The sequence below is a fragment of the Canis lupus genome, chromosome 13 (assembly GCF_048164855.1).
Source record: "Canis lupus baileyi chromosome 13, mCanLup2.hap1, whole genome shotgun sequence".
Taxonomy (NCBI): domain Eukaryota; kingdom Metazoa; phylum Chordata; class Mammalia; order Carnivora; family Canidae; genus Canis; species Canis lupus.
Window position 1 is genome coordinate 16,497,258 of NC_132850.1, and position 27,848 is coordinate 16,525,105.

General features: G+C 40.0%; 1 protein-coding gene across 1 annotated transcript in view; it reads left to right on the forward strand.

Moving 5' to 3' along the window:
- Positions 1-27,848, forward strand: part of ZSWIM5 (zinc finger SWIM-type containing 5) — a 202,861-nt gene that overhangs the window by 147,177 nt on the left and 27,836 nt on the right. Inside the window, exons 5-11 of the mRNA XM_072772436.1 lie at positions 12,547-12,726; positions 19,632-19,808; positions 23,002-23,148; positions 23,690-23,827; positions 25,201-25,461; positions 25,674-25,809; positions 26,829-26,986. Coding sequence (XP_072628537.1) covers positions 12,547-12,726; positions 19,632-19,808; positions 23,002-23,148; positions 23,690-23,827; positions 25,201-25,461; positions 25,674-25,809; positions 26,829-26,986 — 1,197 coding nt within the window. The remainder of the gene's footprint in view (positions 1-12,546; positions 12,727-19,631; positions 19,809-23,001; positions 23,149-23,689; positions 23,828-25,200; positions 25,462-25,673; positions 25,810-26,828; positions 26,987-27,848) is intronic.

Genomic DNA, 27,848 nt, shown 5'->3' on the forward strand with positions numbered 1-27,848 from the left:
TCTGTAGGTTGTCTTTTAGTTTTGTGGACTGTTTCTTTTGCTGTGCAGAAGCTTTTTATCTTGATGAAGTCACAATAATTCATTTTTGCTTTTGTTTCTCTTGCCTTCATGGATGTATCTTGCAAGAAGTGGCTGTGGCCAAGTTCAAAAAAGATGTTGCCTGTGTTCTCCTCTAGGATTTTGATGGAATCTTGTCTCACATTTAGATCTTTCATCCATTTTGAGTTTATCTTTATGTATGATGTAAGAGAATGGTCTAATTTCATTCTTCTGCATGTGGATGTCCAATATTCTCAGCACCATTTATTGAATAGACTGTCTTTTTTCCAGTGGATAGTCTTTCCTACTTTGTTGAATATTAGTTGACCATAAAGTTGAGGGTCCACTTCTGGATTCTCTACAAAGCATATTTCTTGAAAAACTTGTCTGCAGTCACCCTTTCCACTTTGTCTCACATACATTCTATATTGAGCCCACTATAATTGAGTTTTCATTGCTGCCACTTTATTCAAGTTGCTCTTGTCAAAATCACCAGTGACTTCAGTATTGTTAGACACAGTGGTCAATTTTCTGTTGTTATCTTATTTGACTTTTTAGCAGGGCATGGTCAGTTTCCACTGACATGTTCCTCATTTCCATCCAAAGACCTCATCAGGATGGCCTTTACCATCCATATTGCTACCAACACTCCATTCAGGATTACTAAGGAAATTAAGACTTTACAAGCCTCTGCTTTTCCTTCTGGGACCTCACCAGAATCATCTTTAAAGGTCTTTTCACAACAGCAAAGGCTTTTTCAAGCAGGCAACTCAAAATTCTTCCAGCCTCTACCCTTTACCCAGTTCCAAAACTGCTTTCAGATTTTCAGGTATTTCTTATATAGCACTCCACTTGTTGGTAACAATTTTTGTCTTAGTCTGTTTGGGGTGCTACAAAAGAACCATAGACTAGGTGACTTACAAACATTCTTAGAACTTTGAAGACATTTCTCCGTTGCCCTCCAGCTTCCACTTGCCGTTGTGAAGTACCAGGCCATTCTGGTTCAGGAGAATATCGTGTCTTTTCTCTGTGGAACCATATGTTTTCTCTTTGTCATCATTAATCTGAAATTTCACACTGATATCACTTACTGTTGGTCTTCTAATCTTTTTTTAAATCAACCTTCTTGGAGAAGGAGTTAGGACGGAGGAGTGGTAGGGAAACCCTGGGCTTGTCTTGTCCTTCAGACATAGCTAGACCAACATCAAATCATTTTGAACAATGGGAAATTGATCTGAAGATTAAGAAAATAATATGCACAATTTGAGGGAGAGAATGTGGCAGATGCAAGGTTTGGAGATATGAATTGGAGGAGAGAAAAGCCACAGTGCTGTGGTGGGGAGGGAGCTGGAGAGAGACTAGTGTGTCAAGTTTGCACAAGATGCCAAAATCTGTGGTGTGGGGATCCCCTGGGTTGCACTAGGAGAGAATGATCCCCTTCCAGGAATACATTTGGAAGAGGGTATATTGCCTCTCGAAGGACAAAAGACCCACTGGGCACCACTGAGCAGCCATTTAATAGCAGGGTACAGAGGCAGGTGCAAAGGGCAGATAACCTGGTTGCAGTTTTTGGCAGTGCTTCACCATAGATTCCAGGCACCTACATGGCCATGGGACTGCTTTTCTGGAACAGAACAGTGTGGCCACAGCGCTGTATCTCCTCCAGAGGAAGCGAGTGGTCCACACCTTGCCAGGTCCTTTAAGATTTGGAGTTTTGAATCCCAGCCTCCAGCCAGAGATAAAACACAGGAGAACTGTGGTGTTGGATCTGCCAGCGGCCCAAGGCACTGACAGGTTTAGGGCAGGGATCTGCCAAAGCCTGGAACACAGAAGGGGAGATTGTTCACTTTTCTGTGAGGGCCTTCTGAACTGTGGTGGCCGCACGTTCCACTCCCTTCAGGACAAGAGGGTGGGATGACATTATCTTCCACCTGCACTTCCAGGTCCCACCCCCACCAGCACAGTCAGATGTCAGAGAGAAACACAGAAACCCCAGGGGGGGCTGGAATTACTTACACCAAACCCCACCACTCTCCAGGGGCATCTTTACTAGGGCAGGTCTGACTGTGAGCCAGTGTAGTGGGGACCAACACAAGCCCTCTGCATGTACCAAGTCCACTAATTATAGAGTGTCCCAAAGCATCAGCTTCAGTTCTGGTAGAAATAGGACTAGGCTATTTATTTATTTTTCCCCTTTTGAATCAGGCTTATGGTTTTCTATTTGTTGGTTAGTTGGCTGGTTTTCTTTTTCTCATTTTTTGGATCAGGCTTCTTTTTTTTTTCTCCCCCCCCCCCCCTTTTTTTTAAGAAATGCAGAGGAGGAAGGACAGAGAGAGAAGGAGAGAGTAATCCTAAGCAGGCTCCATGCACAGTACAGAGCCCAACGCTGGACTTAATCTTATGATCCTGGGATCATGACTTGAGCTGAAATCAAGAATCCAACATTTAACCAACTGAGCCACCTAGGCGCCCGTCCTTCCTTCCTTCCTTCCTTCCTTCCTTCCTTTCTTTCTTTCTTTCTTTCTTTCTTTCTTTCTTTCTTTCTTTCTTTCTTTCTTTCTTTCTTTTTTTATCAGGTTTGTAATTTTTAGTTTGTCTCTCTCATTTTTTTTCCCTTTTTTCTTGGGTCAGTCTATTTCTTTTTCAGGCTCATCTTAAGAAATGAACCCAATGACAGAACATGAGAGACTAATTCTGGGAAACGAACAAGGGGTAGTGGAAAGGGAGGTGGACGGGGAGTTGGGGTGACTGGGTGACAGGCACTGAGGGGGGCACTTGATGGGATGAGCACTGAATGATATGCTATATGTTGGCAAATTGAACTCCAATTAAAAAAAAAAAAAGGAAACAAATCCAAGTATACCTAGTTAAAGGTCCAGACACTCCCCACTGCAAGCAAGGAGGAACTCTGCAGAGGACTGACTGGCCTGCGGGAAAGCGCAAGCAAAAACACAATAGCAGAGTGCACATAGCATACACGAGAAATACTTCGTGAACTGCCAGGCCCTGGGCAGTGTATGACTCCTTAATACTCTTACTCTTTATATAGTATTTCTCTCAGGAGCAGGAAACATAACAAGCTTTCATAACATACAAAAGACAGACACCTAGACATAATGACAAGACAGAGGAATTCTCCCCAAAAGAAAGATCAAGAAATCACAGCCAGAGACTTGCTCAAAACAAATATATGCAGTAAATCTGAAAAAGAACTTAAAACAACAGTCATGAGAACACTGGCTGGGATTGAAAGAAGCATAGAAGACACCAGAGAAACCTTTGCTGCAGAGATAAAAGACTTAAAAACTAGTCAGGCCAAAATAAAAAAATGTTATAATCAAGATGCAAAACCTGGATAAAAGACAAAATTATAGAAAATAATGAAGCTGAAAAGAAGAGGGAAAGAAAGCTATTAGATCACAAATATAGACTTAGGGAATTCAGCAGTTCATCAAGCACAAAAACATCCATATCATAAAAATTCCAGAAGATGAAGAACAGGAAAGGGGTCAGAAAGTTTATTTGAACAAATTATAGCTGAGAATTTCCCCAATATGGAAAAGAAACAGGCATTCAAGACCAAGAGGCACAGAGAACTCCCCTCAAGATCAACAAAATAGGGTAACACCAAGACATATCAGAGGGAAACTTACAAACTATAAAGATAAAGAGAATTCTGAAAGCAGCTAGGGACAAAAGGTCCTTAGCCTATAAGGGTAAATGCATAACGTTGGCAGCAGACCTCGCCACAGAAATGTGGCAGGTCAGAAGAGAGTGTCATGATATATTGAACATGCTAAATGGGGAAAATATGCAGCCAAGAATACTTTATCCAGCAAGGCTGTCATTCAGAATAGGAGAGATAAAGAGTTTCCAAGACAAACAAAAACTAAAGGAGTTCATGAACACTAAATCAGCTCTGCGAGAAATATTAAAGGGGATCCTAAAGAGAGACTAAAAGCAAAGACTAAAAAGGGACAACCTACAGGAACAGTGACTTTACAGATAATACAGTGGCATTAAATCATATCTATCAGTAATTACTATGAATGTAAATGGACTAAATGCTTCAATCAATTATACAGTATCAGAATGGATAAAAAATAAAACACCCATTGATATGGTGCTTACAAGAGTCTCATTTCAGACCCAAAGACACCTCTAAATTGAAAGTGAGCTGGTGGAGAACCATCTATCATGCTGTTGGACATCAAAAGAAATCTGGAGTAGCCATCCTTATATCAGACAAATTAGATTTTATTTTTATTAAAAATTAGATTTTAAACCAAAGACTGTAATAAGAGATGGAAAAGGGCACCATATCATAATAAAGGGATCTATACAATAAGAAGATCTAATAATTAAATATTTACACCCCCAACTTGGGAGCAGATAAATTATGTATCAGTTAATAACAAACTTAAAGAAACTCATTGATAATAATACATAATTATCAATCATGTATTAGTAGGAACTTTCAATTAGTAGGGACTTTGATACCCCACTCACAGCAGAATGCACATTCTTTTGAAGTGCACAACAGAACATTCTCCAGAATAGATCACATACTGGGTCACAAGTCAGGCCTCAACTGGTACTAAAAGATTGAGATAGTACTATGCATATTTTCGGACCACAATGCTGTGAAACTTGAAATCAACCATAAGAAAAAAATTGGGGGATCCCTGGGTGGCTCAGTGGTTTAGCACCTGCCTTTGGCCCAGGGCACAATCCTGGAATCCCAGAATCAAGTCCCACATCAGGCTCCCTGCATGGAGCCTGCTTCTCCCTCTGCCTGTGTCTCTGCCTCTGTGTGTGTGTGTGTGTGTGTGTGTCTCATGAATAAACAAATGAAATCCTAAAAAAGAAAAAAGAAAAAAATCGGAAAGACCACAAAATATGTGGAGGCTAAAAAACATCCTACTTAGGAATGATTGGGTTAACCAGGAAATTGAAGAAGACATTAAAAAAAAATACATGAAAACAATTGAAAATGAAAACACAACAGTCCAAAGCCTTTGGGATGAAGCAAAAGCTATCCTAAGGGGCGGGGGGGAGTATATAGCAGTACAAGTCTTCCTCAAGAAGCAAGAAAAGTCTCAAATATACAACCTAATCTTACACCTAAAGGAGCTGGAGAAAGAAAACCAAATAAAGCCCAAAACCAGCAGAAGAAGGGAAATAATTAAGATTAGAGCAGAATTCAGGGAGCCTGGGTGGTTCAGTCAGTTAAGCATCTGTCTTCAGCTGAGGTCATGATCCCAGGGTCCTGGGATAGACCCCTGCATTAGGCTCCCTACCAGACAGGGAGCCTATACTTCCCCTGCTTGTGCACACTCTCTCTCCCTCTCTCTCTCTCTCTCTCTCAAATACATAAAATCTTTTTTAAAAGATTAGAGCAGAATTAAATGATACAGAATATTTTTAAAAACAGAACAGATCAACAAAACTAGGAGCTAGTTCTTTGAAAGAATTAACAAGATTGATAAACCTCTAGCCAGACTTTTCAAAAAGAAAAGCACCCAAATAAAATCATGAATGAAAGAGCAGAGATCACAATCAACACTGCAGAAATACAAACAATTATAGAATATTATGAACAATTATATGCCAACAAATTAGGCAATCTGGAAGAAATGGATAAATTCCTAGAAACGTATAAACTACCAAAACTGAAACAGGAAGAAATAGAAAATCTGAACAGACTCCTAAGCAGCAAAGAAATTGAATCAGTAATCAAAAATCTCCCAACAAAGGGTCCAAGGCTGAATGGCTTCCCAGGGGAATTCTACCAAACATTTAAAGAATACCTATTCTTCTGAAACTGTTCCCAAAAATAGAAATCAAAGGGGGGCACCTGGGTGGGTCAGTGGTTGAGTGTCTGCCTTTGGTTCAGGTTGTGATCAAGTCCTGGGATCAAGTACCGAATCAGACTCCCCACAGGGAGCCTGCTTCTCCCTTTGCCTATGTCTCTTCCTCTCTGTGTCTCTCATGAATAAATAAATAAAAATCTTAAAAAAAAAAAAAAGAAAAAAGAAATGGGAGGAAAACTTCCAAACTCATTCTATGAGGCCAGCATTACCTTGATTCCAAAAGCAGACAAAGACCACACTAAAAGGGAGAATTACAGACCAATATCCTTGATGAACATGGATGCAAAAATTATCAACAAGATACTAGCTAATCAAATCCAACAGTACATTAAAAGGATTATTCACCATGATCAACTGGGATTTATTCCTGGGCTGTGGGTGGCTCAACAAACACACACATCAATGAGTGTGATCACCACATTAATAAAAGAAAGGGTAAGAACCATATGGTCCTCTTAATGCAGAAAAAGCATTTGACAAAATACAGCATCTTTTTTTTTAAGATTTTATTTATTTGTGAGAGACACACACAGAGAGAGAGAGAGAGAGGCACAGACACAGGTAGAGGGAGAAGCAGGCTCCATTCAGGAAGCCTGGGTCTCCAGGATCCCGCCGCAAGCTGAAGGTGGCGCTAAACCGCTGAGACCCGGGCTGCCCAGCATCTTTCTTGATGCAAACCCTCAAGAAACTAGGGATAGAGGAAACATACCCTCAACATCATAAAGGCTATATACAAAAGACCCACAGCTAATATCATCCTCAATGGGGAAAAACTGAGAGCTTTTCCCTTAAGATCGGGAACAAGATAAGGATGTTCACTTTCACCAATGTTGTTCAACATAGTACTGAAAATCCTAGCCTCAGCAGTCAGACAACAACAGGAAATAAAGGCACCCAAATCAGCAAGGATGAAGTTAAACTTTCACTATTTGCAAATGACATGATACTCCATGTAGGAAACCTGAAAGACTCCACAAAAAAATTGCTAGAAATAATACATGAATTCAGCAAAGTCGCAGGATATAAAAATCAACATACAGAAATCTGTTGCATTCCTGTATACACATAACAAAGCAGCAGCAGGAGAAATCAAGGAATCGATCCCATTTACAATTGCACGAAAACCCATAAGATACCTAGGAATAAACCTAACCAAAGAGTTGTAAAAGATCTGTATTTTGAAAAATATGGAACACTTAGGAAGGCAGTTGAAGAAGACACAAAGAAATGGAAAAACATTCCGTGCTCATGGTTTGAAAGAACAAATATTGTTAAAATGTCTATACTACCCAAAACAATCTACACATTCAGTGCAATCCCTATAAAAAAAAAAAAATACTGCCGGCATTTTTCATGGAGCTAGAACAAACAATCCTAAAATTTTTATGGAACCACAAAAGATCCCAAATAACCAAAGTAGGGTTGAAAAAGCCAAAGCTGGAGGCATCACAATTCGACTTCAAGCTGTATTACAAAGCTGTAATCATTAAGACAAGTATGGTACTGGCACAAAAACAGACACATGGATCAGTAGAACAGAACCCAGAAATGGACCCTCAATTCTATGGTCAACTAATCTTCGACAAAGCAGGAAAGAATATCCAATGGAAAAAAGACGGTCTCTTCAACAAATGGTGTTGGGAACACTGGACAGCTACATGTAGAAGAATGAAACTGGTCTGTTTCCTCACACCATACAGAAAAATAGTCTCAAAATGGTTGAAAGACCTAAATGTGAGACAGGAATCCATCAAAATCCTAGAGGAGAACACAGGCAGCAGCCTCTTTGATCCTGGCCACAGCAACTTCTTACTAGACATGTCTCCAGAAACAAAAGCAAAAATGAATAATGGGGCTTCATCAAGATAAAAAGCTTTTGCAAAAGAAACAATCAGCATAACTAAAAGGCAACAACTGACAGAATGGGAGAAGATAGTTGCAAATGACAGATAAAGGGCTAGTATCCAAAATCTATAAAGAACTTATTTTTAAAAACTTATCAAACTCAACATCCAAAGAACAAATAATCCGGGACACCTGGGTGGCTCAGTGGTTGAGTATCTGCCTTTGGCTTGGGATCGTGATCCCGGGGTCTGGGGATCAAGTCCTACATCAGGCTTCCTGTGAGGAGCCTGCTTTTTCCTCTGCCTGTGTCTCTCATGAATAAATAAATAAAATCTTTTAAAAACAAAACAAAACAAAAAACAAATAATCCAGTTAAGAAATGGGCAGAAGACATGAACAGAGATTTCTCCAAAGAAGACATACATTTGGCCACATGAAGAAATGCTCAACATCACTCATCATGGAAATATAAATCAAAAGCACAATGAGATACCACCTCACAGCAGTCAGAATGGCTAAAATTAACACAGGAAACAACAGGTGTTGGGGAGGATGCAGAGAAAGGGGAACTTTTTACACTGTTGGTGGGAATGCAAACTGGTGCAGCCACTCTGGAAAACAGTATGGAGGTTCCTCCAAAAGTTAAAAATAGTACCCTACGACCTAGCAATTGGCACTACTAAGTATTTATCCAAAGAATACAAAAATAGTTATTTGAAGGGGCACATGCACCCCAGTATTTATAGCAGCACTGTCAGCAATAGCCAAATAATGGAAAAAACTCAGATATCCATCCACTGACAAATAGATCAAGAAGATGTGGTATATACATATATGATGGAATATTACTCAGCTAATCTGCTTAAGCACCTGGCTGGCTCAGTCAGTAGAGCATGTGACTCTTGGTCCCAGGATTGTGTGTTTGAACCTCACATTAGGTATATAGATAACTAAAAATAAATAAATAAACAAACAAGCTTTAAAAAATCTAATTTGCTTAATACTCAGTAGGTCTTCTCAAACGGGAAGCTTACACCTTTTAATTTGAAATGTTTTCTTGAAAAATTTTTTCATTTCCTCACCCTTATTTTCTCTCTTTGTCTGGAACTATATCTGTTATTTGAATATTAGCTTTAGGTTACTATGCAACAGGCTTAGAGTACAAACAGTCTAGATCAAGAATAAGAAAATAGAGGGTTCCAGAGGGATTTCTCTAATGAAGGTAGTGAAATTGCTAGATTATTTCATGTGACTGAACATAATAAATAGAGATTGATTCTCGAATTTTATTTTTTTTCTTTCATTGTTTTGTTGCATTTTTGTTTTTGTCTTTTATCTTCTGGAAGTGTCCTCAGTTTTATCTTTCAGCCATCTTAAAGACTTTGTTTATTTGAGAGTGTGAGAGGGATAGAGCATGAGTTGTGGGGGGAGGGCAGAGGGAAAAGGAGAAGCAGACTTCCCCCTGGGTAGGAAGCCTGACATGGAGCTAGATCTCAGGACCCCTGGATTACAACTTGAGCGGAAGGCAGATGCTTTACCAACTGAGCCACCCAGCACCCCATCAACCATCTTATTAATTTGTAATCAATTTTTTCCATATTTTTAATTTCCAAGAGCCCATTTTTTGTTGTTGCATCCTGTACTTTTTTCATAGATGCGCTATCTTCTTTGAGGATCTCTTACAAAGGTTTTTTTCTTTAAGTTTTCTCTCCTCTCTGCCTTTTTTGTATTTCCTCTAAGTTTTCCTTCTTTCTGTTTGCTTTGTTTTCTGTCCTTTATGTAAGATGCTTTCCTCAGATATCTAAAGTTTCTTAGATGTCCATTCCTATTGAAGAGTAACACTTAAGAGCTAAAAGGAAGCTCAGGGCGGGTGGGGTGGTCTCTTAATTAGTTTAATCAAAGATGATCCGGCTTGGCTTTTTCAGTGGAGAGCCCCAACTCCAGTATCTGCCATGTTTTTCCCCCTTGGGTTGATTTGTTTCAAGATGAATCCTGTAGTCTCTTGTCTCTGAGTTATAAACCTGTCACAGTCTTCTTAGAACCAACTAGGGAGAAGAGGTTTGGGTCGGGTGGGGGGTGGGGGGGTATCCATTTGTTCAATATGTATATCTTCCCTGATCCCTCAGTTTGTAGTATGGACACCTCACTCATGGCTGTACATAATATTTCCAATCCAGAGCCTCTCTGAGTCAACCTTCCCAGTGAGTAGAGCTCTGGTCTTCTTCCAGGAGAGGGAAGGAGCAGGCACCCAGCTATCCTGAATAGAGGAAGAACTCTGAGAGCCTGAGATCTTTGACAAACTTCTAAACAATTTTACAAATTTCAGCCTCACTTTCAGCAGGGTTCTGCAGCATGAATCAGTTCTGCTTCTGGGCTTTCCTAACTGTTGATGGAAGTTTCAACTTTGTTCTGCTGTTAGCTATTACTCATCTACACACTATCCAGATTCTAAAATTTTGTGGCTGTTCTCTTTATTTCTCCCATTCTCTGTATCTATGTGAGTTTATGCCTGTTTTTATCTGTTTATTTTCATTTTAGTGAGGTTTCAGAAGGAAATAATGGTTAGCTAGCTATCTTTAACAAGAATTAATTCATGTTTATTCTTCAACTGAAATGTCATTTCCTTTCTATAACTTCTCCTGAGTCCACATGCAGAATTCATTGCTCCATCATGTATATTCTCATGGGATTTTATGTATGTCTATGATACGTATGTCTTTGCCATACTTCATTTTATTATTTGAGTGAATCCTAACTGTAATTCTCTTTAGAGTTATCATAGTATAATAATATTTTATTACATAGTATAGTTTATTTTTTTAAGTATTTTATTTATTCATGAGAGACATAGAGAAAGGCAGAAACATAGGCAGAGGGAGAAGCAGGCTCCCCACAGGGAGCCTGATGTGGTGCTCGATCCCAGGTCCCTGGGATCACGACCTGATCCAAAGGCAGATGCTCAACCACTGAGGCACCCAGGTGCCCTTATTACATAGCATAGTTTATATTTCATGTTAAATTTTAATTTGTTAGATACTTATTAAAAAAGATTTATTAATTTGACAGCACAAGCAAAGAGGAGTAGCAAGCAGAGGGAGAGGGAGAAGCAGACTCCTCATTAAGCAGGGAGCACAAAGTGGGGCTTGATCCCAGGACCCTGGGATCATGACCTGAGCTGAAGGCAGACACTTAACCAACTGAGCCACCCAGGCATCCCTCATGGTAGATTTTTAAAAACTGAGTCAATAGGGATCCCTGGGTGGCGCAGCGGTTTGGCGCCTGCCTTTGGCCCAGGGCGCGATCCTGGAGACCCGGGATCGAATCCCACATCGAGCTCCCAGTGCATGGAGCCTGCTTCTCCCTCTGCCTATGTCTCTGCCTCTGTGTGTGTGTGTGTGTGTGTGTGTGACTATCATAAATAAACTTTTTAAAAAAACTGAGTCAGTAGAAATGAATTTTCACCATCTTCACGTAGTATCTGAAATTGAGCTAAAAATGCCCTTTAAAACATTCCTATTTGAGTTTAAGGGGCCTTGAAATAGTATTTCAAAGTACCTCTGTCCAAAGATGTAGCTTCATCTCAAAGGATTTTTTATTTGAAATACTCTACAGCCAGGTTTATTGCTGATTTGAGATTGAGCCTACATCTGGCTCAGCCACATAGCCAACCCTGAAAAGAAGAAGCAGGTTTGCTTGAAAAAAAGGGTGATGTGGTAAGAGAAACAGTAGTCATTGGTTATATGGAATATGTAATATTCTGCTACAGTGACAGAGAAGATCCAAGAATGTGATAGTTTTAAGGCATCATAGTTATCAACAGTATCAAAATCCAAGCTGAAATAAACCATTTTTCTTGGAAAAATGGAAATACTAAAATTCTATGTGCCAAGTAATATGCTAGGCCTTTTACAAATGTTATTTCATTTAATTCTTATAATATCCCTACAAAGTAGTTGCTTTTATGCTATCAGTTTTACAGTTGAGGGATTTGAGGTTCAAAAAAATCTAAGGTGAACTAATCAAAAATTGATATCTTTCCTGAGCACCTCCCTCTGACCTCTGTCCCGTTAAGTGCTCTTCCTGTATGCTGCTGTTGCACCCTGAACAGCAGAGTGCAACAGCACCCTGTTGCACCCTGAATATATAATAAATATATTATCTTAACACTCATCTTGTTCAAATGTCATGTTTATGTATCTCTCCCATTAGACAGTTCCTCAAGGGTTGGAACAATGTCTTATTCTCCAGTAGAATAGGCCTTAAATGTAGAAAGCTCTCAATAAATAATATGTTAGACTATAAATCTGAGCTCAGAATTCAAGCTCAAATCTATCTTGTTCCTCATTACAGGCACACATCCACATATCCAGATTACCAATACTTTAAGGAGGCTTTGGGGAGGAAAAATAAGCCATTTCTGAAAACTTTAGCAGATTTAAGTTTTGTTTTGTTTGTTTAAGATTTTATTTATTTATTTATTTATTTATTTGAGAGAGAGCACAAGTGTGGGGGGGTGACAGGCAGAAGGAGAGGGACAAGTAGAGTCCCTTCAGAGCAGAGATCCTGATGCGGGGCTGGATCCCAAGACCCATGACCTGAGCTGAAGGCAGATGTTAAACTGACTGAGCCACTCAGGCACCCTAGATTTGATTTTTTATATTAAGAAAAGCTGATGTTTTGGGGAACTTTTCCTGCCAACTAAAAATGGAAGGAAAGAGTAGCCTGAAAAATTAAAACTTACACATACATCCAAGGAAAGATATCAGAATGTTGGTTCCTTTATTTCCAGGAGCCTTGTGGGTGTGCATCATTTTAAATCCACATTGCAAACTGGAAGAGAAGTCCTGTTGGCTACAGCAGCTGCAGAAGTGGAATGACCTGGATGTCTGTCCCCTAGAGGATGGGAACTATGGGCATGAGCTACCCAACATCACCAATGCGCTTCCCCAAAATGCCAGTCACAGCCCAGGTGAGCTATATATCCTTCTAGGTTCTTTGTGCCTGGAACACCAAAAGTGGGAGGGTAAAGCTCTAGAACAAAGGTGGCCAGACAGTTGGCTATCAGTACTGTCATCCTAAATAAGAAAAGCCTGTCCTTTTGTTTTTCTTGAAATTCCACGCCTCAAATAAGGTTAAGCTTTTTACCTTTGACATTGGGGATGCTGTGTCTTTTCCCATATCTAGAGTGTCCTTTCAGTGCCCACAATAAATTCCTGCATTAATCCTCTTTACCTTTCAGTTCCTCATGACCAATGAGCCTCAGTTGGGGTTGGTTTTAGCTTAGAAGGCCTACCTCAAGGGAAGGATGGAAGGCCTGCAAAAAACAGCATGCATGAATGCATTCATTCATTCATTCATTCATTTTTAAAAATGCCCTGACAATTGCTTTTCTTACTTTCTCTATTTTCCTCAAATTTTTATTTTTTTAAATTTTTTAAAAAGATTTTTATTTATTTATTCATGAGAGACACAGAGAGAGAGAAGCAGAGACATAGGCAGAGGGAGAAGCAGGCTCCATGCAGGGAGCCCGATGTGGGACTTGATCCCAGGACTCCAGGATCACACCCTGGGCCAAAGGCAAGCACTAAACCGCTGAGCCACCCAGGGATCCCCTCAAATTTTTAAAAAGCAAATAGCTGGGATGGACTATCTTCCCAAATTACTGCTAATACTCTTGTCCCATTTTAAGACAAATCCAGTACAGTGATACTGTACCCTCTGCCTTTTGAGCCCCTGGCCTACAGATATCTCTGAGCATCAGCATGCTGTTTGCTATTAGCAACTAATTGCTCCTTAGCCCATTGGGAAACTTTATTGGTAGGAGATTTTTTTTCAGACACTGATTTCACATGTCCCTTCTATTTTAAGAGATAAATCTAGTATTTTTAATCTCAAGGAGAAAGTAATTTAAATTATTGTTCTGGCCAGGCCTGCATCTACTGTACCATACCTGATTGTCAGTATATTTAAGGCAACTAAGGTAAACAAGTTTGAAAAGGCTACAGTTTTGCCACTTCTTTATGCTGCGTTTTACTGGCACTCATGTAACCTCCACAACACACCATCCCTTTAGTATTGGTTTTGGATTGGCATAGAGTCAAATGCATATAGAGACATGCCTCCAGTCTGGCAATTTCTTCCTGATCGTACTGGTTGCTTACTGTTACTGGTTCTCATTTGAGGATGTTGCTTCTTCTGCAGTCTTCTCAAATTGTGGCTGATTTAGCTCTCGAGTCTCTATACCTAATGGAGCAATAGGTATCTCACTTTTTCTTCATTGCCATTCTCATATCATTGTCCTTATCTCCTTCTTAAAATATCCCCCCCCCCCCAGCTTTAAAGTTTATGCTGTCAAAATGTACTGTCTGCTCCCCTTCTGGTTTTGGTCATTTGTACACCTGGGTCAGTCCCCCTCATTTCTTTCTTTTCTTTTCTTTTTTTAAGATTTTATTCATTTATTCATGAAAGACACAGAGAGAGAGAGAGAGGGAGAGGCAGAGAGAGACATAGGCAGAAGGCAGGCTCCATGCAAGGAGCCTGACATGGGACTTGATCCTGGGACTCTAGGATCACACCCTGGGCCAAAGGCAGGCGCCAAACCATTGAGCCACCCAGGGATCCCAGTCCCCTTCATTTCTTGAAGATTTTTGGCTATTGGCTCAGTAACACTGCTGTCACTACTTCTATTATAATTGTTGGCAATTTCAATAGCCACACAGATGATCCTTCCAATATTCTAACCTCAGTTCTTTGACCTCCTCTCTTTTAATATGTCTTACCTTCCACCATAATTGAACCAAATAATCCCAAGATCACACCCTAAACCTTGTCATTGCCAATAACTGCCTTCTTCATAATCTCAATTTCAGGCAGCTCTAAATACCATCATCAGTCTTGCTAGCTTATTTTCTTTAGTATCCCAATTCCAATAATTCTTTGACCCATTGAGACTTTTGATTCTACCACTTTTTCATTCTCCTGGTAGCCTCATTTTCTTCCTTATCTTGGTTAGATTCCTTGGTGAATAATTATAATCGTTCCCTCACATACACACTCAACCTCCTCTTTCCCTTCATTTCACGCAGATAGTAACCTTAGGGGATGCCCAGGTGGCTCATCGGTTGAGCATCTGCCTTCAGCTTAGGGGGTGATCCCAGGGTCTCAGGATCGAGTCCCACATCGGGCTCCTTGCCTGGAGACTGCTTCTCCCTCTGCCTGTGTCTCTGCCTCTCTCTCTCTCTCTCTCTCTCTCTCTCTCTCTGCCTCTCATGAATAAATAAATAAAATCTTTAAAAAAACAAAAACCACTAACCTTAGTAGCTCAGTCTCACTAACTCCTCATACTCACACCCACACCGCTGAACATAGTGAAGAGAAACAAAACCATGTGGTAACTAGTCTTACTTCAAGTTTATGACCACTGATTTCAAATGGGTCCATAGTATTATCCATACATCCACCACATTTCCCTAATCTATGCCTCCTTTTACTCTTTTAAATTACTGTTTCATACATCTTTCCTTGAAAACTTTATTTCCTCTCCTTCCTCACTTTCCGCTGATGGCCTTGCTTTCTGTTGACTGAGATATAGAAGCAATCACAAGAGAATTTCAATGACTCTCTCTATATATCTGCCTCTGTCTGTGCCTCTTCCTTTTCCCCAGTTTTTATTTGTGCTTCTAAGCCCAAGCCCTCTACCTATTCTCAAGATCCTAATCCTTCTCTTTTATCCAGGATTCTATCTCTTTTATCACTCCAGAAATTATCTTCCCCCTCTCCTGCTTCACAGATTTTTGTGGAGTATTCCTGTGAGTATACAAGTACATTGCTTTCTCTCTCATCACAAAACAAAACACACTCATGTTGTTCCCATATGCCTGTTTAGCTACCACCCTGTTTCTCTAAGGTAGTAGAAATAAGTGGTAGAATTAAGAAAAGTAATTTAAAAAATAGTATATATTTATTATCTCTGCTTCTGCTCGTATTCTCCCTTAAACTCACTCTAGTCAGCTTTCATCCTTCCACTACTGAAACCGCTCTTGTATGAGTTACTCATGCTAAATATGGCCAAATCTGGTGGCTAATTATCAATAATAATCTTACCTGACCTACTAGCAATATTTGTTACAATTGTTTACTTTCTCCTTGAAACCTTTTTTAATCTTATTTCCAAGACACTACTCTCTTAGTTCTGCTCTTCATTGGTTCCTCCTTCTCAGCCTCTTTTACTGTCTCCTCCCCACTTCCTAATCTAAAATGTTAAGGCTCCATCATCAAACCACTTCCCTCTATATATACACTACTTTGGTGATTGCATTGTTTTGATAATCATCTGTATACTAACTACTCCCTAATTTATATCACCTTGACCTTTTCCTCCAAACTCCAGACTTGTATGCTCAACTACCTTTTCAGTATCTCCACTTAGATATTAATAGGCACTTCAGTAGGATATCTTACCTGCCAAGCCCTACCCAAACCTGCTCCTCCTATAGCCTTCCCTATCTCCCTGTATGACAGGTCTGCCTTAAAAACCTTGGAGTAGTCATTCTTGATTCTGTTTTCTCTCACTCAAGATCTAATCCGTAAGTAAATCCTATTGGCTTTACCTTCAGAATATGTCCAGAATCCATCATATTTTTTTCCTAATTTTTATTTAAATTTTGTTTAGTTAACATTCAGTGCAATATCTGGTTTCAGGAGTAGAAATCAGTGATTTATCACTTACATACAGCACCCAGTGCTCATCTCAACAAATGCCTTCCTTAATACTCATCACCCTTCTAGCCCATCTCCCACCCACCCCCGTCAATCACTCCTCGGTTTGTTCTCTGTCTTTAAGTCTTTATGGTTTGTTTCCCTCTCTCTTTTTACTTTTTTCCCCCTCCCATATCTTCATGTTTTGTTTCTTAAGTTACACATATGAATGAAATTTATCTTTCTCTGACTTTTTTCACTTAGTATAATACACTGTAGCTCCATCTACATCATTGCAAATGGTAAGATCTCATTCTTTTTGATGGCTGAGTAATATTCCATTACACGCACACACACACACACACACACACACACACCACATCTTTATTTGTTCAACAGTTAATGGACATTTGGGCTCTCTCCATAGTTTGGCTATTGTTGATAGTACTGCTGTATATAAACATCAGGATGCATATACCCCTTCCTATCTGTATTTTTATATCCTTTGGGTAAATATCTAGTAGTATAGTTGCTGTTTTGTAGCATATCTCTATTTTTAACTTTTGGAGAAACCTCCAAACTGTTCTACAGAGTGGCTGCACCAGTTTATATTCCCACCAACAGCGCAAGGGGGTTCCCCTTTCTCTGCATCCTCACCAACACCTATTATTTCTTGTGTTATTACTTTTAGCCATTCACAAGTACGAGATGGTATCTCATCGTGGCTTTGGTTTGTATTTCCCTGATGATGAGATACATTTTTTTCATGTATCTATTAGCCATCTGGATGTCTTCTTTGGAAAGGCATCTATTCGTGTCTTCTGTCCATCAGAATCCATATATTCTTTTTTTAAAAAAAAGATTTTATTTATTTCTTCATATGAGACACAGAGAGAGAGAGGCAGAGACGCAGGCAGAGGGAGAAGCAGGTTCCATGCAGGGACCCCAAGGCGGGACTCAATCCCGGGACTCCAGGATCACACCCTGGGCTGAAAGCAGGCACTAAACCACTAAGCCACCCAGGGATCCCCTGGAATCCATATATTCTTAATACCTCTGCTGCTTATTAACTAGCCAAGTTGCCATCATCTTTCGTAAATTATTGCACTGACCTAATTGCTCTTTCCTGCTTCTGCCTTTCCACCTCATGGTCTTTTCTCAGTACTGTTGCCAGTTATCCTCTTAAGAAGCAGGTCACATCATACACCTTCAACAGCTCAGTGGCTTCTTATCTTTCACTCATGGCCTGGAAGGCCCTCAATGATCTAGCTTCTTAGTATCCCTCTGACCTCATCTCCTATGATTTTTCTGCTTGCTCATTCCATTCTAAGCACACTGGCCTCCTCACTACCCTCAAACACTCCAAAGATGTACCCACATCAGGATTTTAGCATTTGCTATTCCTTTTGCCTGGAATGCTCTTCCCTTAATATCTCTAAGACTTTAAGTCTGTTCAAATGTTGCCTTATTAGAGACCATTCTGAATAAGACAATAACCCCAACCCAAAACCAGCCCGCCTTTCTTTCTTCCTAATTCTGCGTTAGTCTTTTCTGTAGCACTCATGATCATCTAATATATCTGGTATACTATATATTTATTCAGCCATCTCTGCCCATTTAAATGTAAAGTTCCAAGAAGGCAGAGACTTTATATATCCTCAGCATCTATACAAGTACCTGCCATGTAGTAGGCTCTCATTATTTGCAGACTTGATGAATATTGGGAGCCTAGGGGCACCTGGGTGGCTCAGTGGTTGAGTCTTTGCCTTTGACTCAGGTCATGATCCTGGGGTCTTGGGATCGTGTCCCACATCGGGCTCCCAGTGGGAAGCCTGCTTCTCCCTCTGCCTATGTCTCTGCCTCTCTCTATTCACGAATAGGTGAATGAAATTTTTAATACACACACACACACACATACAGAGAGAGAGAGAGACTGAGAGAGAGGAAGAGAGAGCACCTAATCCCCACTGTGGGCTGAGCAGACCCAAGGTAGAGTCTCAGTTCAGCAAGAGAGGGGTTTAGACTGCAGCCAGTAGAAGGCGCATTGTGCTACTGAGGGACAGTATGAAGGAGAATAGCATGACAATATCTACTGAAATAACAATATTATTTCAAGCTATTTCAGTAGGTCTTGTCATGCTATTCTAATTTAATCATCTAAACCCATACTTTATGGAATGTATCACATTCTGAAGAGATGTCCATATTCTAAGGACTTTTGCTTAATGAATGAATATGTTCATTTCTTTCATCTTCATTCTGAATCCTCTGGCTTTCCCTCCCAGTTTTTTTGCATAGGCTCAGTGGATGTACACCTCATTTGGGCATCTCTGGAAACATCTGATAAGGTATCAAGGGTACTTTATCCCTTGATCCCAAAATAGTTCCAGTTGCCCTTAATCTGGCAGAGAGTCAGTTAAATAATCCTTTATGGGTTTTTAAATTTTTCCTTAAATGTAATTTCTATGAGTCCTTCTATCTCCACAGTTTATGATAAGGTATCTTTCATTTGGTCTTTCTGCACTCCACCCTTAAGAATTGAGCATTCTTTCTCTAAACTGTTTTGGTTTCCTTGCAGCCCTTTTCCTGAAGAGAAATGACATGGTAAGAGTCCATGTTAATTAGTCTTTTGTCAGCATCAATTTTGCATATTAGAGAACAAGACGGTAAGCTATAGCTATCAGCATAATAAAGAGACCAGAATACACAGGGCTTCTGCTTTCTTTCAGCTTTTAATATCAATTACATGGAAGTCCTTAGTCTGATAAGGGTCATGCTGTAAATGAGACAGGTTATGGATTGGCCGGAGAAATTACCTAGCTGCTTCTCTCTTCCTCTGACTTCTGTAGAAGCAGTTTGTATCCTCATAATTGAGCAGCTGAGCACCACTGTCATTCTTCTCTTTTATGTGGCTCTCAGTCCTAGGAGAAATTGGTCTCCTGTAGAAGTAGAAAGGCAACCATAGGTCTCTGTAGAAAGGTTCTTCTCACAGATGGCACAGACACATTAAGGGCTATCCAATAAAGAGGTAGCACAACAAACACCCAGACAGATGACAGAGTGTCTGCTCTCACTGACCACATACTATCCTTCCCATCCTCCTACTCTGAAGAAGACGTAAGAGTTAGAGTTTCAGATTACCTGTCATTGAACTGCTGCATATCTTTCTTTTCCCAGACTCCTTATCCCGACCAAGACGAACAGTGTTCACTAGAGCCATCGAGGGCCGTGAATTACATTGGCAGGACAGCCACTTACAGCGAATAATAAGCAGCGATATATATACAGCTCCTGCCTGTCAGCAGGAAAGCGAGAGACTACTGTTTAATTCCCAAGGCCAGCCGCTGTGGCTTGGTAAGTGTACCTCTCCTCTACTCTAAGAATTTCAGAGCCCAGTCTTACCTCATGCCAGGCCAGAACTGCATAGGTGCTGGCAACACAACTACAATTTGGACAGATCTTTTAGGACCTTAACTAGGGACTCAGAGTACTTATGTGAGGCCTCAGCCATTTGCATGTGTACTTAGCTGAGGTATAATGCCCTCAACCAGAGAAATTTGTATTCTGTTTCCTGAGTTTTAGGAGGGGTAAGGAGTTAATAATCTCAAAGAGTACTAATAAAACCATTAAACATCAGTTCATAGTCCCTTAGTCAGCAGTTGCTGAGCAACAGTATAATCTACTCTGAAATTAATATATTTTGCTAAAAAAGCACTAATTTTGAAACTTAAGTTACTCTGTGCTAGTAGCTTAGGGCATTAATGTATTTGTCACCAAGCTGTCTTCTTTTCTTCCCTTACACCTTTCCTTCCTTCCTTCATCATAAAGGAACAGATCTCTTCTTGACTTTATCACAGGATTCCCATTCCAAAACAGACACTTTTAAAAAATACTCATTTTCTGAGTCTTACAACAGCGACATATACATTTTTATATCTTCTCCCAATTCCCTACCTCCATCCTTCACCCCATTTGTCTGTCTTTCTCAAGATCTTGCTGAATATGCATATGCCCTATCTCTCTCTTGATAGCCTTGGCCCCACTCGCTGTGGGCCACTACCTGAAGTCTCCTTTGGTCACCTTTTTTCTTCTCTGATATAACACATCTAAAACATAAATCTAACAAGCGTATGAAAATATACACCTCATCAGTAAACAAAACTGAAAATCAAAACAACACTGAATTACGATTTTTTGATTGTCAGATGGTCAGAGATTTTTAAAGTAAAAATAATTAGTTCATGGTGTGGGAAAGGTTACATGGAGATACTTACCCTCATTTACTACTGGCAGAAATGTAAATGCCTATCTGAAGGATATTTCAATAATACTTATCAAAAGCTATTAAAATATATTCATACCCTTTGATCCAGGAATTCTACATCTAGGAATTTATCCTGAGCTATAGTTAAGAATATATGTAAAGCTAGGGGGTTTATTAGAGCATGGATGTAAATAATGTACAGATGAGAAAAATTGGAAATAATCTAAATGTCTAACAATAGTGGATTAATTGAGTCAATGGATAATATACATATATTCAGAGGAATGATATATCGTCATTTTTAATGTTATAGAGGTATATTTAATGATACAGAAAAATTTTACAATATGTTTCTCAATGGAAAAATCCAGTTACAAAACAATAATTATAATATCATCCCATGGGTGCACCTGGGTGGGTCAGTTGGTTAAGTTGGACTCTTGATTTTTTGGCTCAGGTCATGATCTCAGGGTGGTGAGATCAAGCCTCAAGTTGGGCTTCATGCTCAGAGGGGAGTCTATTTCTCTCCCTCTCCTTCTGTCTCTCTCCCTCTCCTTCTGCCTACCCCTACCCTTGTTCATGTTTTCTCTCTCTCTCTCTCTCAAATAAATAAATCTTTAAAAAATAATCATACCATCCCATGTGTATACATATATATATAATGTATATATATACACACACACACATATATTATACATATATGTATACACACATACATATGCATACATATACACAAAACTGGAAATAATGGTTACCTCTGATTTTTATTTTATATTTTGCTTATCTGTATTTTCAAATTTTCTGCAATTATTTCTATGATGATTAATGTTATCTTTAAAATAAATCACAAAATGGGGGCACCTACGTGGCTCAGTCAGTTAAGCATTCAACTCTTGATCTCAGTTCAGTTCTTGATCTCAGGGTCACAAGTTTGAGCCCTGCACTAGGCTCTGTGCTAGGCATGGAGCCTATTTAAATTTAAAATTTAAAAAAATCACAAAATGAACCAATAATCTCATTATAATCACTTGCCCATTTATAAGCCTTTGATGCTCCTCCATTATCCTTTTTTTTTTAAGATTTTTTTTTTTATTTATTCATTCATGAGAGACAGAGGGAGGCAGAGACATAGAAAGAGGGAGAAGCAGGCTCCCCACAAGGAGCCCAGCATGGGACTCGATCCCAGACCACAGGATCACGCCCTGAGCTGAAGGCAGACACTCAACTGCTGAGCCACCCAGGCGTCCAGGTCCTCCATTATCCTAAGTTAAATCCAATCTCCTTATAATGGCATCCCAGACTCTACATTTCCAGGTTGTCTCTAGTCACATAACCTAACTCTACACAGAACTATTTGCCATACAGAAGATGCTGTATAGAATATTTTTTATATGTTTATTTATATGCCTTTATTTATATGTTATCTTTGCTTATGTTGTTTTGCTAGGAATGCCTTTCCCTGTTTGTCCACCTATTTAAAATCTTGCTAGGGCAAATTGAACACCAATAAAAATAAATTTATTATTAAAAAAATAAAAATAAAATAAAATAAATAAAAGAAAATAAAATAAAATCTTGCTAGTTCTACAAAGTGTAGCCCAAATATTTTCTCTCTGTATATATTATGTCATGTCATTCATTTTTAACTGTTTTATAATAATCTGTTTATATATCATTTGTGAGGTCTTTGAGGAAAGTGACCATCTTATTCACCTTTGTACTTCCTTTGCCTGGCAAACTAGCTGGCATATAATAGGTTCTCAGGAAATGTAGGATTAATAAATGAATGAGGCCTTTCTCTTTAGGCAGTTAGTTACTACCTCTACTGGGTTCCCATAGTACAAGTTCACAAAGAGGTACTACATTTTATTGTCATAGTTGTGTCTTCCTTTCTATATCATACCATTCTATGAAGGCTACATGGTAGCTCTTTGAAGGTAGTGCCTGTGACTTATTCAACTCTATATTCTTTTTTTTTAATATTTTATTTATTCATGAGAGACACAAAGAGAGAGACAGAAGGATAAGCAGGTTCCCTGCAGTGAACCTGATGCAGGACTTGATCCCAGGACCCCAGGATCACAACCTGAGCCAAAGGCAGACACTCAACCACCAAGGCGTCCCTCAACTCTATATTCTTTAAAGATAAAACATAGGTCTTGGTTCACAGTAGATGTCAGTTGAATTTTAGGAACTGAGCCAACACAAACTCCCTTTGTCAAGCATGAATTTTCCTGGTTGGAAAATCAAACCCAACCAAAATATTTTCTCCTCATCTGCTAGAACACGTGCCTACAGCCTGTGCACGGGTTGATGCCCTGCGTTCCCATGGTTATCCAAAAGAGGCCCTCAGACTCACAGTGGCCATTATCAATACTCTGAGGTTGCAGCAGCAACGGCAGCTGGAAATCTACAAGCATCAGAAGAAAGGTTAGTGATAAGGAGCCATCTTAACTCTTTAGACTGGGGATGATGAGAATCTGATGGGAATATTTAGGGGCTATATGGCGTACTATTTAATTTTCATTAAGTTTCATGGAGTGGCAGGGGCTAGGGAATTTCAGGCTTTTCTACCTGCTGAGTGGTAGAAAAGTGAGCCTAAGGGGTTTTTTTAATCTGCAAAATGGGAATAATAATGCTGGTCTGCCTCCCTCACAGGCAGCTGGAAGGCCCACTAAGTTCTTGCATAAGAAAACTCTCTTTAAAAAAAAAAAAAAAGAAAACTCTCTTTAAACTGTAAAACTATATTTACATATATGTGTTGCCAGCAAGAAGCCTAAATGCAGACCTCAAGACCGTATAGCTGGCTAATAAGCTTGTGACCAGTCCTATGAATCCAAGGCAAGACAATCCGGGAAGATTTTTAAGTTGCAAGGCCAATGCCTAAAAGAGACTAGTGAGGAGACCCAGGCAGGGACAGAGAGAAATGTGACTTTATCATTTTCTAAAATCTGGATCCGTTTATTTCCAGAACTGTTACAGAGAGGAACCACAACCATCACAAACCTGGAAGGCTGGGTGGGCCACCCCCTGGATCCCATTGGCTGCCTGTTTCTCACTTTGACTGAGGCCTGCCGTCTGAATGATGATGGCTATCTGGAAGTGTCAGGTACAGGGGTCAGCCTGAGGAGAACTAGAACTGGCCTTGGCCTAGTCTGGCCTCCCTTCCCTACCAGACTCTGTTCTACATTTACTGAAGCCTTTTTCCTCTTATCCAACCTCACCTTAGAGGTTTCCTTAGGCTTCATCTCTTTGCCACCCTGTGAACTGGCCCTGTCCATTTTACCTTGCCAGCCTTCCTTTGCTCCTCTTACTTCCATACTATGAATGCCTGAAAAGTATGATCCAAAGGGAATAAGAGGAGCAACAGGGATTTCAGGAGGCAGAGGCCAAGTATCAGAGCAGTCTTGAAGTGGAAGAGAACTTCCAACAAGAAGAGTGTGTGTAACCCTTGCAATTGCATAAGACTCTCATGTGTCCTTTGAACTTTCTTCCTCATGATGGTTATATTCTAATTTTACCAATGAGAACTAGAAGGGAAGAGACTTAGTAGTCTGAATGTAGCAAGGACTAGAGACAGAATTGGCTCTTCTCTCCTTTTGCCACCACCATATTATATACCTACATCTATTAGAGTATTTAGCCCACTGCATTACAATTTATTTATAAGTAATTATCTTACTAGACTTCAGCTCCTTGAAAGTAGAAATTATAACTTACTTATTTTGTGATCCCAGCACTTAAATGCAATACCTTTCCTTTAATAGTCTTCCATAAATAATTACCAGATGAGTAGAGGGGAAAGAAAAGAAACCAAGACTTTAAACTCCTGTAATACTTAAAACCTGTGCTCTTTTTCTGAAACTCTGAGCCCAGAGGTGGAACATATAAAGTAATAATAACATAGAAGTTGCAAATGTTACAGAAGTAATAGCTTAACTGGATGGATTTGGATTTCTCTGGGTAGAGATACAAGGGGTGGCCCCAGTCTAAGCTAGAGCTGCCCTTATTGTCCCTCTAATCCCCTGAAAGGAAGTCATCACCTTTGGTCTGTTTCATCTGCACAGTGACACTTACATCTTGAAAACCTGAGATCGCACTTGGAATTTATTCACCAATGACGTACACTTAGCTTCTTTCATATACCAGGCCCTGGAGATGCATACGGCAAGGTGCTCATACTTTAGGGAAACAGACATAAAACCAGATAAGTATGGTATTAGATAATGTGTTAGCAAAAGATTAATATAAGATCTACTTCTTCCCTAACTGGTCTAGCCAGTTCACATATTGGGAAAGAATTAGAAATCTTTGTGGCTCTGTATAATCTTTTTTCAGGATATTTTCCTTACTGCTCTGAGGTTCTGACTCAGCTTCCCTGTGATATCTGCTGACCTAACTGTATTTCCAAAGTGGGAGGGAGAGAGGAGTACAAGAATCCACAGAGCTGACCTAAAGAATCTGGTCCCCTGTTGCCCTCAGATATGAATGAAAGCAGACCCCCTGTGTACCAGCATGTACCTGTGGCTACAGGCTGCCCAAACAGCCATGAGTCCTACCTGTCATTGGCCCTGGAAGTTGCTCTGATGGGGATGGGTCAACAGAGGGTGATGCCTGAAGGCCTCTACGCACAGGACAAGGTGTGCCGTAATGAGGAGCAGCTCCTGAGTCGACTTCAGGAGCTGCAGCTGGATGATGAGCTAGTACAAACACTGCAGAAACAGTGCATCTTACTACTGGAAGGTAAGTAGAGAAGGGCTTTTGTCACAGCACCTTAGGCCTGTAACTCTGGGTTCCCTTCTCTAACAGAGCACTGTACAGAATCGTTTTTTACATTAAAGTGTAGTTCAAGTTCCCCTGGCTAGCAAACATGTGCAGGATCCTACAGTTTAAGTCCAGCTTGGCAAATAGAAGCATGTAGATAAATAACTGGCTGTCCTATGTTCTTCCTGCAGGAGGCCCCTTCAGTGGTCTAGGAGAAGTCATTCACCGAGAGAGTGTTCCCATGCATACCTTTGCCAAGTATTTGTTCTCAGCTCTGCTGCCTCATGATCCAGACCTGTCCTATAAGCTAGCCTTACGTGCCATGAGGTAGGTAGCCCTTTCCCAGGCCAGTTGCCTCCATCAAAGCAAGTCTCCCTTGCTCTTTTTCTTTATCTCACTTTCTTCTCTTTCCGTCTTTGTCTGTTCTATTAGACCTGACAATATTGGATCAAGCCTACCCTAATATGCTCAGGCATATTCATACTGATCGAGGATTCCTATCTGGAATACCTTGCTGGTAACTCACTTGGCTCCCTGGTTGTATTCTTGGTGGGTCATCTGAGGAAGCCCCTGGGTTTTTAATAGATATGGAGCACCCAAGACCTGAGTATCTTTGTTCTGGGGCCCAATAGGCAGCTTGAGAATAGGTTTGAGCCCTTCTGTAGTTCAAATGAGTCATGGTTCCCAGGCATAAGTCACCAGATGCATCTGGAGGAAATAAAAATAATTATTTCTATACCAGGACTTGAGAACAATGAGCTATAGGCATCCAGTTTCCAAAAAAATAGAATGGGGTCTTTGGATCAGGCAGGTAGACCTCTAGGATGCAGCAGACTATACAGAAGAAGAATTTTAGTTAGATCAGAAGGCTAAGAGAGTTCTTCACTTCAACCAGAAGGGGATTGCTAAGGCTTCCTTGGCATATATTTCTTATACTTTAAAAAGTAATCATAGGGCTTTTGAATGCCTTTCAAATCTATTTGCAGTAAGGAGTATTCAGCTTGAGTTCTGCAAGTGCCAAGGCACTCACCTTACATACAATATAGTACTCTAGGTTTTAAAACCCTTAAAGCTCAGAGTGCCTGGGTGGCTTAGTCAGTTAGGTGTCCAACTCTTGATCTCAGCTCAGATCTTGATCTCAGGGTCATCAATTCAAGCCCTGTGTTGGGCTCCATCCTGAGTATGGAGCCTACATTAAAAAAAACAAACAAATAAAAAAACAGCCTTTAAAGTTCTTAGTTAATCCTTTCCTGCCCAGTTCCTCCCCAGCAAAGAGCAAACTTCTCTAAGGTGGCTCAATGTCAGGAGTCTGGATGGTGGCTGATGACTCTCCCTGGGTCTTCTAGGTTACCTGTTCTAGAAAACTCAACTTCTACAGGCGACACTTCTCACCCTCACCATATGGTGTCTGTGGTGCCCAGCCGTTACCCTCGCTGGTTCACGCTTGGACACTTGGAATCACAGCAATGTGAACTGGCCTCCACCATGCTGACTGCTGCCAAAGGTGAGCATAGATAGACCTTAGGCTCTAGCACCCCCACTATGTTGGCCCAGTCATGGCCTGCTAGGGGCTTGGTCTGCAGTCTCCTGAAGAAGAAAAGCTATTCTTGACTACTTAGAGTGATAGGGATCCTCACTTTGACTGCTCTCATTAAAATGAGCACCCAGGCCCAAGGCAGAATTTTGCTTTTGTCACTAATTGTGGGTTGCTTAGTACATAAAATGAAATCATCTTTAAGGTAATTTCTAAATCTAACCTTCCATATGAAACAGTCACTTCATCTTTGCAAGCCTCAGGTTCAAAATCTATAAAATGGGATTCAAAAAAAAAAAAAAAAAAAAAAAATGGGATTCATTGTCAGTGATCCTATCAGCCTCTCCAGGGCCACTGGAAGTCCAGTGAAGTCATGACTTAGAGCTGTAAATCTCTTTACAGATATGAAAGTTTGTGATATTTCCAGAAGAGGCAACCCAGAGTGACTCTCAGGTTTTCAAACTCACATACTTCCCTATTAGCTAGATAGGTTTCACCACAAAAAGAATGAAAATAAGCCCCTAAGAAGCTATAATGAAATACTAGCTAGCATGAATTATGAGCATTTTTCTGATACCAGAAAACTAGATATTTTAAGGTATTTTTTATTAAAATTAATTTTATGTTATATCTTATTGCCCCTAAAATATATGGAAAAGGTATTTATGGAAAAGGTAAAAGATACAGATAAATCAATGTGAAAATGATGAATACACCAACACAAAAATTGAACAACGAATATGATCAGTTCACAGAAGATAAGTAACTTTTGAACAATTAAATATCTGAACTCCCTTGAAAAATACAAATTAAAATTACCCTGAGATAACAT